Source organism: Oncorhynchus mykiss, chromosome 15, assembly GCF_057628025.1.
Source record: "Oncorhynchus mykiss isolate SJ-2025 chromosome 15, ASM5762802v1, whole genome shotgun sequence".
NCBI classification, from domain to species: domain Eukaryota; kingdom Metazoa; phylum Chordata; class Actinopteri; order Salmoniformes; family Salmonidae; genus Oncorhynchus; species Oncorhynchus mykiss.
The window spans coordinates 14,334,970-14,350,000 of NC_143036.1; the positions used below are offsets into that span (position 1 = coordinate 14,334,970).

The 15,031-nt window shown below is 40.8% G+C and overlaps 1 protein-coding gene across 1 annotated transcript; it reads left to right on the plus strand.

The window, feature by feature from the left end:
* The first annotated feature begins 2,136 nt into the window (after positions 1–2,136).
* On the plus strand, positions 2,137–13,817 carry LOC110490824 (eotaxin). The gene is made up of 4 exons (XM_090199314.1): positions 2,137–2,479; positions 7,842–7,962; positions 12,628–12,698; positions 13,567–13,817. Exons 1-4 carry the CDS (start codon positions 2,398–2,400, stop codon positions 13,602–13,604), a joined length of 312 nt encoding a protein of 103 aa, XP_090055440.1. The 5' UTR covers positions 2,137–2,397; the 3' UTR covers positions 13,605–13,817.
* Positions 13,818–15,031: the final 1,214 nt, after the last annotated feature.

Consider the following 15,031-nt stretch of genomic DNA (forward strand, 5'->3'; position numbering starts at 1 on the left):
TTACCCTCCTCTCCACTCTCTCTCACCTCCACCTCCACCCCATACCACTACCTCCTTACCCTCCTCTCCGCCCTCTCTCACCTCTTCTCCTCCCTCTGTTTTCTCCTCCTTTCCCTGCTTCCTCCTCTTTTCCATCCGTACCTTCCTCTCACACCTCTCTCCTCCCTATCTCCTCTCCTCTCTTTTCCCTGCCTCCTCCTCTCCTCCCTCTATCTCTTCCTCTCCTTCCTCTAACTCTTCCTCTCCTCTCCCTCTCTCCTCCTCCCATCATCGGGAATCGACAAGAATGCCTCAACTCAGCAGTCAACATCCAACCAATAGAATCACTGCCAATGGCTGAAGCTCCTCTGATATTCCACTTTTTCATATCTAAAAAGCAGACATCCAATATGCATATTACATTCATATTGAATATCTTATTCATATTGATGTTTTTCATAGTCTGAATAACTAGCTATAATTTATTCAGTTGTCATCATCATGTAAAATGGGTTACTAGAGTTGGAGAACATAAGTAGGCAGGGAAGTGCTGCTAAGGTACACAATAGTTTGTTTTGGTAGACAGAAGAGGATCAAGGCCCTCTTCATATAATAAATTAAAATGCCTATTTGTATGGCATGTTCAATGGAAACAAAGTTTAAAAATGCAGACACGTTTCGGCTGCACGGCCTTCGTCAGGGAGTAAAAGGATTTGATAATAGAATGCCCTCTTTTGAACAGCTTTTTCCAATCAGCCCTGATTTGAAGAGGCAGTGGTTACAGAATTCATTAGTGTTGTTATAGTTATTATGAATTATATTTTAAACCAGTATCTCATGTGTTTATTTATTAATTTATTCAAGTACTTCATCATGTCAATTTTTTTTATTATATAGGAACAGTGGGGTTAACTGCCTGTTCAGGAGCAGAACGACAGATTTGTACCTTGTCAGCTCGGGGGTTTGAACTTGCAACCTTCCGGTTACTAGTCCACCACTCTAACCCCTGCCGAGTTATCAATGCTATCTAATAAATGTATTTATTTACTTACACATTTACTTTGTATTTTTTTTTTATTAATCAATGTTATTTTAAACTTGCAATATGCAGAAATCGCTCCACCACTTCCTGATTGGTAAAATTCTAATAGTTTGCGTAATTTCAGTTTGTTTGACCTTAGAGAGCTTTTTAGGTCTCTATTTTGGTTTGGTCAGGGTGTGATTTGGGTGGGCATTCTATGTTATTTTTTCTATGATTTTGTATTTCTTTGTTTTGGCCGGGTATGGTTCTCAATCAGGGACAGCTGTCTATCATTGTCTCTGATTGGGAACCATACTTAAGTAGCTTTTTCCCACATGGTTTTTGTGAGTAGTTGTTTTCTGTTTAGTGTTTTGCACCTGACAGGTCTGTTTCAGTTTCATTTATTCGCTTTGTCATTTTTGTTTCAGTTCGGGTTTAATAAAATGTCATGAACACTTACCACACTGCGCATTGTGACAATAGTGCAAGCAATAGTGTAGAGAATCATTGTACCATCTAAACCGCTGTGAAATATATTTTACATAACCAAGAATACTGTATTTTCAGCTGTTTGAATCTGGTGTACAAAACCAAAAGTAAAAGACTCAAAAACGAAACTTAAGAACTGGAAGCATTGAAATAGCACTCATAGAACAGATTTACTACCTCTTAGACTTCCTTTCAATGAGAATGACAGATCTATAACTACTTTTCCATGTGAATTTGGTCTGGTCACTCATAAAGTTACATATTGCAGCTTTAAGAATTTCATTTTATGCTTATTTATTCAACTTAGGTGTAAACATCAGGAAATCTACGAAACTTTGCTGGAACTGAAACAAACTGAAATAAAATGATGTTATTTGGTGTCGTCAGTCTGACATCACGGGACACAGAAAAAAACACCATGCATTTGCAGCATCAGTTGTTCCCACGTTTTAGTGTGTGTGTGTGTGTGTGTGTGTACCTTTAATTAATCCATCCTTCTCAGAAAGACTGCTGCAGGGGGTTGGAGTGTTGGTGGTTTGTCAAGTGAGGTAGTAGGGGGTGAAATAAAGACAGAAAGGGAGAGAGAGAGGGGCGGAGGTGTGAATTTACCATTACCAATACTGACCACATTGTACAATGACACACACATGAACAAAGCAAGGTGGGACTTGCCACTCATGCTGTGAATGTAACCCACAGTGAGATACAAAACCTGACACTTCCCCTGCCTTCCAGACAGACTCATCGCCACGGTTACCAGACCAATCAGTAGACCTCCGACCCGTCTCCGTAGTTTAGTGCCTAGCAGAGTAGCTATCTGTCTCTGTTGGTCTGTCGAACAGTCGGTACATCAATCTGTCCATCCGTCCAGCCAGTTAGTAAGCCAGTCAATTAGTCAGTCAGCCAGCATGTCCGTGTTCCAATCCAGGACCCTCTCTCTGGCCCTCCTGATCACCATGTGTGTGTACCTCACCTCTGTGTCTGCTAACTGTGAGTACTGATTCACTGATTGATTAATTCATTGGATGATTGATTGATGATGTAGTGATTGATTACCACATTATATTGTATACATTCTATAACTATATATGAATATATAATATCTATATTATGCTATATACACTCACATTAAAATGCAGAAAATGTTACAATTTGGTTAAAGTTTCCATTGAGTTACTGTAATTGGCAGGCTTTCGACAGACCTCCTACAACTCAGACCTCTTGGATCCAGAGTGGTCCAGGAACCACAGTTCTCTATGCATTTAAAATACTTTTAACTGTTTATTTTTACATGGGGGAATGATAACTAACCGTTTGAATATACTGCATCTTCAGTAGACCTCTGACACCTCTGAGATAGGCCAGGTCACATGGTTTCCTGTCAGTGTCTCAGCTTTATGCAGCTCACCCTGCACGATCATCTCCAATGTAAATAACATGAGTAAGTCTACCTCTGATAAGCTTCCCAGTAAAGCATTAAAAACAATCAAACAACCCAGAAAATTGCTAAAAATAGCCCATATTAACATATGTAGCCTAGGAAACAAGGTCCATGAAGTCAATAACTTGCTTGTAACAGACTGACTATCTCTGAAACTCACTTAGATAATACCTTTGATGTTACAGTGGTAGCAATACATGTTTATAACATCTACAGAAAAGACAGAAATGCCAACAGAGGAGGTGTTACGGTCTATATTCAGAACCACATTCCTGTAAAGCTTAGAGACGATGTTATGTTAAATACTGTTGAAGTAATATGACTACAGGTTCATCTGCCTCACCTAAAGCCCATTCTGGTGTGAAGCTGCTATAGACCACCAAGAGCAAACAGACAGTATCTGGATAATATGTGTGAAATGCTTGATAATGTATGTGATATCAACAGAGGTATATTTTCTGGGTGATTTAAATATTGACTGGCTCTCATCAAGCTGCCCACTCAGGAAAAAACTTCAAACTGTAACCAGTGGCTGCAACCTGGATCAGGTTGTCAGTAAACCTACCAGGGTAGTTACAAACAGCACAGGAAATAAATCATCAACATGTATTGATCACATCTTTACTGACACTGCTGATATTTGCTTTAAAACAGTATCCAAATCCATAGGATGTAGTGATCACAATATAACAGCCATATCTAGGAAAACCAAAGTTCCAAAGGCTGGGCCTAATGTAGTGTATAAGAGGTCATACAATAGTGTGTTCATATGTGAACATACAGTTGTGTTCATATGTTGATGATATAAAGAAAATTTGCAGGTCTGTGGTGTGTATTGAGGAGCAACCAGACCCTGCACTTGACACATTTATGAAACTACTTATTCCAATTACTAATAAGCACACATCCATTAAGAAAATGACTGTAAAAACTGTTAAATCCCCTTGGTTTGATGAGGAATTGAAAAATTGTATGGCTGAGAGGGATGAGGCGAAAGGTATGGCAGATAAGTCTAGCAGCCCAACTGATTGGCAAATGTACTGCAAATTTAAGAAATCATGTGACTAAACTAAAGAAAAAGAAAAAGGAACTACACTATGAAACAAAGAGAAATGATATAAAGAATTATAGTAAAAAGCTTTGGGGCACCTTCAATTACATTTTGGGGAAAAAAGCCAACTCAGCTCTTTCATTCATTGACTCAGATGACTCGTTCATCACAAAACCCACTGATATTGCCAACTTCTTTAATTACTTTTTCATTGGCAAGATTAGCAAACTTAGGGATGACATGCCAGCAACAAACGCTGACACTACACATCCAAGTATATCGGACAAAATTATGAAAGACAATAATTGTACTTTTGAATTCGTTAAGTCAAGTGTGGTTAAGTTAAGTGTGGAAGAGGTGAAAAAATGATTGTTGTCTATCAACAATGACAAGCCACCGGGATCTGACAATCTGGATGGAAAATTACTGAAGATAATAACAGACAATATGCCACATCTTCAATTTAAGCCTACTAGAGAGCGTGTGCCCTCAGGCCTGGAGGGGAGCTAAAGACATTCCGCTACCCAAGAATAGTAAAACCTAATTTACTGGCTCAAATAGCCAACAAATCAGCATGTTACCAACCCTTAGTAAACTTCTGAAAAAAATGGTGTTTGACAATGCTACTTCACAGTTAACATTAACAACAGAATTTCAGCATGCTTATAGGGAAGGACACTCAACAAGCACAGCACTTACACAAATGACTGATGATTGGCTGAGAGAAATTTATGATGAAATGATTGTGGGGGCTGTCTTGTTAGACTTCAGTGCAGCTTTTGACATTATCGATCATAGTCTGCTGCTGGAAAAATGTATGTGTTATGATGGCTTTACACCCGCTGCTATAATGTGGACAAAGAGTTACTTATCTAACAGAACACAGAGGGTGCTCTTTAAAATGGAAGCCTCTCAAATATAATCCAGTTAGAATCAGGAATTCCCCAGCGTAGCTGTTTATGCCCCTTGTTTTTTTTCTATTTTTACAAACGACATGCCACTAACTTTGAATAAAGCCAGAGTGTCTATGTACGTGGATGACTCAACACTATACACGTCAGCTACTACAGCGACTGAAATGACTGCAACACTCAACAAAGAGCTGCTGTTAGTTTCAGAGTGGGTGGCAAGGAATATGTTAGCCCTAAATATTTCTAAAACTAAAAGCATCGTATTTGGAACAAAATACTCACTAAACCTTAAACCTCAAGTAAATCTTGTAATAAATCATGTGGAAATTGAGCAAGTTGAGATGACTAAACTGCTTGGAGTATCCCTTGTCGTGTCTTTACCATCATTAACTGAAGACTGATAGATTTGATCAACGATTCTCTGTAATTAGTTATTACGCGATCAACTGATTAAATAACCTTAACCACTTAATCACTTAACTAATTAACTAGGAAGTCGGGGCATCAAGGAAAAATATTCAGATTACAAAGTTATAATTTCCTAAAATAACTTTTCAGATAATTTACCTGATCAATTAGTCTTCGAATTAATGAATTATTTACTTTACCTCACGTTAGTCTCATTCCAAACGTCGTAAACTGCACGAACCCAGTCTTCACTATGAGTCATCCATACATCAATTGTCTTAAATAATTGATTTATTACTAACTAAGTAATTCACAGAAATGCATAAACAAACATACAAGGTACATGTGGTTACATGAAGTGAGAATGTGCCCCTAGTGGGCTAAACCGGCATGGCAGCTTGTTTGACAAAAGGGGGTCGACTAAGAAATCACTACAGAGTGATAATTATAACAATTGAAATGCTAATCCTTTACACATGAACGCTCACTCATTTGGGAACAATTGCAATCAATATATATATTTACGCTCAGTGTGTCATCTTGATCGCTGGTGAAAAGTTAATTTATTTTGTAGAATTGTACATCTCTCTCCCTCTCTCTGTCGTGGTTATAGTGGATAGTTCAGAGTGACATTCATTCGTTTCGTTATAGAATGGACGTTTTGGCGGTTGTCGTTCTTTGCGTTCAATGATACCGAATTCCTAGCTGCAGACTAGTAATTAATATCAAAGACTTGTTCTTATTCTGTCTGTATCGATAGTCTAAGACTTTAACCACGTGGTATGGTAAAATATTCATCAATGGTCTACAACCTTTGTCTCCCCTAATGGAGAAAAACATGGTCTGCAACCTTTAGCCATCTCGTAATTGAGGTAAGCTCGGTCTGCTGATCGAAAACCCGAGTTGGGGTTTTATTCGGAAGGGCCGAAAAAGGGCAGTCCCAGGACGTCTGACCCTAACTGGGCTCAGGGGCGGTCCTCTGATTTAGTTCAAATCAAAAGGGAATTGCATTTTCCTTCATTAAACAGTCCAAAATAATATTACACAATTATACAAACAGTATCATCCTCACTCATTCATCTTATACAACAATTAGATGTAAACCTCATATCTGAGGCTATTATATAAACAGCGTTATGGTAATGTGGCCACACTGTCTCCCATGAGCTTCCCCAAGTTGTGACAAACGGACCAGTTCGTAGCTGGATTCTTCACCGATCTTTTATACTTTCTCCGAAACATGAAATTTGTTCGTACCTCAAGTTCTGTGAGGTGGAAGGAATTCCTTTGTCCTCTATGAAATTTTACTCTGCCTCTTATACTGTGTGTCCATGAGGAGATCTTCAGGAATTTACGACGTCTCTCTGACCACAGCAACCTAGTTGAAGGAGGCAAGGGGGAGACAGGGAGAGGGGGATGGGGCTTGCTATACCCAAAGAGGCCAATGTCATGACACCCTAGATTGGAAACTGTTATGGTCAAAACATATTAATGCTGTAGTAGCTCAGATGGGGAGAAGTCTGTCTATAATAAAATGATGCTCTGCCTTCTTAACAACACTATCAACGAGGAAGGTCCTACAGGCCCTAGTTTTGTCGCACCCTCTACTGTTCAGTCGTGTGGTCAGGTGCCACAAAAAAAGGACTTAGGAAAATTGCAATTGGCGCAGAATAGGGCAGCACGGCTGGCCCTTGGATATACACAGAGAGCTAATATTAATAATATGCATGTCAATCTCTCATGGCTGAAAGTGGAGGAGAGATTGACTTCATCGCTACTTTTATTTATGAGAGGTATTGTTGAATGCACCGAGCTGTCTGTCTAAACTACTGGCACACAGCTCGGACACCCATGCATACCCCACAAGACATGACACAAGAGGTCTCTACACAGTCCCCAAGTCCAGAACAGACTATGGGAGGCACACAGTACTACATAGAGCCATGACTACATGGAACTCTATTCCACATCAAGTAACTCATGCCAACAGTAAAATTAGATTTAAAAAACAGATAAAAAAAACCTTATGGAACAGCGGGGGACTGTGAAGCAACACAAACATTGGCACAGACACATGCATACACACACACACGATAACATACGCACTATACATACACATGGATTTAGTACTGTAGATATGTGGTAGGGGGGAGTATGGGCCTGAGGGCACACAAATCTGTGAATGTATTGTAATGTTTTTGAAATTGTATAAACTGCCTTAATTTTGCTGGACCCCAGGAAGAGCTAATGGGGATCCATAATAAATACAAACTAAAAACACATCATATTTATGGTTTAGAGATCAGAGGCTGCGTTTACACAGGCAGCCCATTCTCATTTATTTTAACCACTAAATGGTCTTTTGACCAATCACATCAGATCTCTTTCACATCAGATCTTTTTCAGAGCTGATCTGATTGATCAAAATACCAATTAGTAAAAACAAAAGAACAGAATTGGGCTGCCTGTCTAAATATTTTATTTCTGTCTTTCTCTGTCTCCCTTTCCCTGTCACTTCCTTTCTTCCCTTTTAACTATCAGATCGTCGGCCAACTAAGGTAACCACAAGTTGCTGCACAAGAGTGTCTGACTCTCACATCAAATTTAGACTGCAAGGATTCCACATCCAAAACGCCATGCCACCCTGTGTTGATGCCATCGTGTAAGTCTCAAACACACACACACACACGTTTAACTCGGTGGTGTATGTTTTATGTGTAACGGATGTCGTCTTCTGAAGAGGAGGAATCGGACCGAAGCACAGTGTGGTAAGTGTTCATGACATTTTATTAAACCCGAACTGAAACAAAAATGACAAAGTGAATAAATGAAACTGAAACTTTCCTGTCGGGTGCAAAACACTAAACAGAAAACAAGTACCCACAAAAACCATGTGGGAAAAAGCTACCTAAGTATGGTTCCCAATCAGAGACAACGATAGACAGCTGTCCCTGATTGAGAACCATACCCAGCCAAAACAAAGAAATACAAAATCATAGAAAAATGAACATAGAATGCCCACCCAAATCACACCCTGACCAAACCAAAATAGAGACATAAAACGCTCTAAGGTCAGGGCGTGACATTATGATTAACTTCTCATGGTATGATTGTGGTAACGTACTGAAACTCAAGTCCTTGAGTTCATCCGACCTAGAATACCTCACAATCAAATTCCGACCGTATTACCTCCCAAGATAATTATTTTTAGTTTTAGTCAGATCCATGTATATTCCCTCTCAAGCCGATACCACGATGGCCATCAAGGAACTACACTGGACTTTGTGCAAACCACATATCCTGAGGCCACATTTATTGTAGCTGGGGGTTGTAACAAAGCAGATTTGAGGAAAACACTACCAAAGTTCTACCAACACATTGACTGTAGAACTCACGCTGCTAAAACACTTGATCACTGCTACTCACCCTTCCAGGATGGCTGCAAGCCCCCCCCTCCCTTGGGCAAATCAGATCACAACTTAATTTTGCTCCTCCCTTCCTATACGCAGAAACTCAAACAGGAAGTAGCTGTGCTAAAGTCTATTCAACGCTGGTCTGACCAATTGGAATCCAAGCTTCAAGATATGTTTGGTAGCCTCCGAGAATAACATTGATACATACACTACCGGTAAAACGTTTTAGAACACCTACACATTCAAGGGTTTTTCTTAATGTTTTTTTTTTTTACCATTATCTACATTGTAGAATAATAGTGAAGATATGAAAACTATGAAATAACACATATGGAATCATGAAGTAACCAAAAAAGTGTGAAAAAGTATATTTTTAGATTTTAGATTCTTCAAATAGTCACCCTTTGTCTTGATGACAGCTTTGCACACTCTTGGCATTCTCTCAACCAGCTTCACCAAGAATGCTTTTCCAACAGTCTTGAAGGAGTTCCCACATATGCTGAGCAGTTGTTGGCTGCTTTTTCTTCACTCTGCAGTCTGACTCATCCCAAGCCATCTCAATTTGGTTGAGGTCGAGGGATTGTGGAGGCCAGGTCATCTGATGCAGCACTCCATCACTCTCCTTCTTGGTCAAATAGCCCCTACACAGCCTAGAGGTGTGTTGGGTCATTGTCCAGTTGAAAAACAAATGATTATCCCACTAAGCGTAAACCAGATGAGATGGCGTATTGCTGCAGAATTCTGTGGTAGTCATGCTGGTTAAGTGTGCCTTAAATTCGAAATAAATCACAGTGTCACCAGCAAAGCACCCCAATGGCATAACACCTCCGCCTTCATGCTTCACGGTGGGAAATACACATGCGGAGATCATCCGTTCACCCACAACCCATCTCACAAAGACACAGCGGTTGGAACCAAAAATCTCAAATTTGGACTCCAGACCAAAACACAAATTTCCACCGGTCTAATGTCCATTGCTCGTGTTTCTTGGCCCAACCAAGTCTCTTATTATTATTGGTGTCCTTCAACCATGAAGGCCTGATTCACACAGTCTCCTCTGAACAGTTAAAGTTGAGATGTGACTGTTACTTGAACTCTGTGAAGCATTTATTTGGGCTGCAATTTCTGAGGCTGGTAATTCTAATGAACTTATCCTCTGCAGCAGAGGTAACTCTGGGTCTTCCTTTCCTGTGTCGGTCCTCATGAGAGCCAGTTTCATGATAGCGCTTGATGGTTTTTGCAACTTCACTTGAAGAAACTTTCAAAGTTCTTGAATTTTTCTGCATTGACTGACCTTCATGTCTTAAAGTAATGATGGACTGCGGTTTCTCTTTGCTTATTTGAGCTGTTCTTGCTATAATATGTACTTGGTATTTTACCAAAAGGGCTATGTTCTGTATACCCCTCTACCTTTTCACAACACAACTGATTGGCTCAAACGCATTAAGAAGGAAAGAAATGCCACAAATGAACTTTTAAGAAGGCACACCTGTTAATTGAAATGCATTCCAGGTGACTCCCTCATGAAGCTGGTTGAGAGAATACCAAGAGTGTGCAATGCTGTCATCAAGGCAAAGGGTGGCTATTTGAAGAATCTCAAATATAGAGTATATTTAGATTTATTTAACACTTTTTTGGTTTCTACATGATTCCATGTGTGTTATTTCGTAGTTTTGATGTCTTCACTATTATTCTACAATGTAGAAAATGATACAAATAAAGAAAAACCCTTGAATGAGTTGGTGTTCTGTAACTTTTGACCGGTAGTGTACACTGACACGGTGACTGAGTTTGCCAGGAAGTGCATTGGCGATGTTGTTCCCGCTGTGACCATTAAAACCTACCCAATCCAGAAACAGTGGATAGACAGCAACATTTGTGGAAAACTGAAAGCGCGAACCACCCCATGGCAAGGTGACTGGGAATATGGTTGGATGCAAACAGTGTAGTTATTCCTTCCGTAAAGCAATTAAACAGGCAAAACGTCAGTTCAGAGACAAAGTGGAGTCACAATTCAATGGCTCAGACACGAGACATATGTGGCAGAGTCTACAGACAATCACGGATTACAAAGGTAAAACCAGCCACGTCACAGACACCGACGTCTTGCTCCCGGACAAGCCAAACACCTTCTTCGCCAGCTTTGTGGATAACACAGTACTACCTCCCGCTCCCAAGGACTGTGGGCTCTTGTTCTCCGTGGCCAACGTGAGTAAGACATTCAAGTGTGTTAACCCTCACAAGGCTGCCAGCCCAGATGGCATCCCAAGCTGCCTCCTCAGAGCATGCGCAGAGCAGCTGGCTGGAGTGTTTACAAACATATTCAATCTCTCCCTATCCCAATCGGCTGTCCCCACTTGCTTCAAGATGTCCACCATTGTTCCTGTACCCAAGAAAGCAAAGGTAACTGAACTCAATGACTATCGCCTTGTAGCACTCATTGCATTAAGTGCTTTGAGAGGCTAGTAAAGGATCACATCACCTCTACCTTAACTGACACCCAAGACCCACTTCAATTTGCTTCGTGCCCCAATAGATCCACAGACGATGCAATCGCCATCACACTGCCCTATCCCATCTGGACAAGAGGAATACCTATGTAAGAATGCTGTTCATTGACAATAGCTCATCTTTCAACAACATAGGACCCTCCAAGCTCATCATTAAGCTCGGGGCTCTGGGTCTGAACCCGACCCGGTGCAACTTGGTCCTGGACTTCCTGACGGGCTGTCCGCAGGTGGTGAAGGTAGGAAACAACACCTCCACTTTGCTGATTCTCAACACAGGGTTCCCACAAGGCTGCATACTCAGCCATCTCCTGCACTCCCTGTTCACCCATGACTTTCAGGCCATGCACGCCTCCAACTCAATCATCAAGTTTGCAGACTACAACATCAGTAGGCCTGATTACCAACAACGAGGAGACAGCCCACAGGGAGGAGGTGAGGGCCCTGGCATAGTGGTGTCAGGTAAATTACCTTTCCCTCGATGTCAACAAAACGAAGGAGATGATCGTAGACTTCAGAAAACAGCAGAGTGAGCACGCTCCTATCCACATCGACGGGACTGCAGTGGAAAAGGTGGAAAGATTTCTCGGCGTACACATCACTGACAATCTGAAATCGTCTACCCATACCTACAGGGTGGTGAAGAAGGCGCAACAGTGCCTTGGTCCCTAAGAGCCTCACAAACTTTTACAGATGCACAATTGAGAGCATCCTGTCGGGCTGTATAACCACCTGGTACAGCAACTGCACTGCCCGCAAGCGCAGGGCTCTCCAGAGGGTGGTGGGGTCTGCCAAACGCATCATCGGGAGCACACTGCCTGCCCACCAGGACATCTACTGCAGCCGTTGTCACAGGAAGGCAAAAAAGATGATCAAGGACATCAACCACCCAAGCCATGGTCTGTTCATCCCGCTACCATCCAGAAGGCGAGGTCAGTACAGGTGCATCAAAGTTGGGACCGAGAGACTGAAAAAAGGCCATCAGACTTTTAAACAGCCATCACTTGCCACCTACCACCCGATTACTCAACCCTGCACCTTAGAGGCTGCTGCCCTATGTACATAAACATGGAATCACTGGTCATTTTAATAATGGAACACTAGTCACTTTAATCATGTTTACATACTGCTTTACTCATTTCATATGCATATACTGTAATATATTCTAATCTATTTTAGTCATTGCCACTCCGACATTGCACATCCTAATATTTCTATATTTCTTAATTCCTTTCTTTAACTTTTAGATTTGTGTGTATTGTTGTGAATAGTGAGATACTATTGCACTGTTAGAGCAAGGAACACAAGCATTTCTCTAAACCCGATATAACATCTGCTAAATATGTGTATGTGAACAATACAATTTAATTTGATACATTAGTAGTAATATTCTCTGTTTTGTTTCAGCTTCTACACAGTGAAAGGAGGGAAGATCTGCTCTGATCCCAAAGCACCCTGGGTCAACAAAAGAAAGCAATGTAAGGAGCTAACTTTCACACAAACACACACACACACACACACAGTCTTGTACACCTAATCTTGTGGGGATGCAGAATTCAGTCCCATTCAAAATGTTAGTTACCCTAACTCTAAACCTAAACCTAACACTAACCTGTACTCTAATCCTAACCTTAAACCCTAAACTTAACATTAGCTCCTAGATCCTAACCCTTAACGTAATTCTAACCCTAACACTAATTCTAACCTTAACCATAAACCAAACACTAGCTCCTAACCCTAACCCTTAATGTAATTCTAACCCTAACCCTAGCTCCTAACCCTAAACCTAACACTAGCTCCTAACCCTTAATGTAATTCTAACCCTAGCCCCTAACCCTAGCTCCTAACCCTAAACCTAACACTAGCTCCTAACCCTTAATGTAATTCTAACCCTAACCCTAGCCCCTAACCCTAGATCCTAACCCTAAACCTAACACCCTAAACATAATTCTAACCCTAACCCTAAACGTAATTCTAACCCTAACCCTAGCTCCTAACCCTAACCCTAGATCCTAACCCTACCCTAGCTCCTAACCCTAACCCTAGATCCTAACCCTAACCCTAGATCTTAACCCTTAATGTAATTCTAACCCTAACCCTTAATGTAATTCTAACCCTAACCCTTAATGTAATTCTAACCCTAACACTAATTCTAACCTTAACTCTTAAACCCCCTACAGATAGCATTTGACCTCGTGGGGACTAACAAAATGTCCCCAGTTGGTCAAATTTTGGTTCGTTACTATTCTTGTACACACACACACACACACACACACACACACACACACACACACACACACACACACACACACACACACACAGTCTTATCTTTCTGTCTCTCTCTAGATTTGAATGTGATGAAAAAGCAAAGAAGACATGTTTGACCATGACTGGAACCCTCTCCACTGTAAACACGCCTCCTCACCATCTCCTGCATCCCCCTCCCCTCCTCACCATCTCCTGCATCCTCCTCCCAAGATCCTCTATCAGCATACTTCATTTTTCTGCTTATTTTTTGTCTGTCTGGTCCTTAAGATTATTTTGTTGTGTTTTAAATTGATAGAATTTCATTAAAATACAGTCTGTTGTTGTGCTAATGTTGTTCATACATGTGGTTACACTGATCTAAGACAGAGACGGAATTGCCACGGGGAAACATGCCCCCCCACCCCCAATATTCAGAACAGGTGTATATTCGTCCCCCCCAATAATTACTTTAAATTCAAACAAAAATGTGAACACGTCATAAGCAATGGCAAAATGTGTAGAATTGCAGGAAATTAGCTTTAAAGTAACTGTTCAGTGTTTACAGATTTCTATGAAATATGACCTACAATTAATTACAATATGAGTGAAATGGTTTTCCTTCTAAAAAATGTAAATTAAGTATGTTATGAGGAAGCATTTATGGTGTTGGCATATAATGGTCAATATAAATATTCATGTGAGTAGACCGCTGATTGGCCAGCTCATCCCCCTCAGGAGGATGACATCATCCTCTGTGAGGAAATACCAGGCATTTTCTAAACGGTCTGTTTGAGGTTGGGTTTTTGAAGTGTTTTTTTTCTTCCAATTTACGCTTCGGCCACAAATATGAGAAAAGGATGAGTCAACGACATTATTTGGGTTTGAGTTAACAGAATATTAACTTTTGAAAGTGAGATTTTAACTGGACAGTAACTTTAAAGCTGCAGCATCCTTCCACATACCCTCCCATGTATACTGTTTTTTCAAAATACCCCTCCATATACCCCTTAAAATACCCCTACATATACCCCTTAAAATACCCCTCCATATACCCCTCCATATACCCCTTAAAATACCCCTCCATTTACCCCTTAAAATACCCATCCATATACCCCTCCAAATACCCTTCCATATACCCCTTAAAATACCCCTCCATATACCCCTTAAAATACCCCTCCATATACCCCTCCATATACCCCTTAAAATACCCCTCCATATACCCCTTAAAATACCCCTCCATATACCCCTTAAAATACCCCTCCATATACCCCTTAAAATACCCCTCCATATACCCCTTAAAATACCCCTCCATATACCCCTTAAAATACCCCTCCATATACCCCTTAAAATACCCCTCCATATACCCCTTAAAATACCCCTCCATATACCCCTTAAAATACCCCTCCATATACCCCTTAAAATACCCCTCCATATACCCCTCCATATACCCCTTAAAATACCCCTCCATATACCCCTTAAAATACCCCTCCATATACCCCTTAAAATACCCCTCCATATACCCCTTAAAATACCCCTCCATATACCCCTTAAAATACCCCTCAAG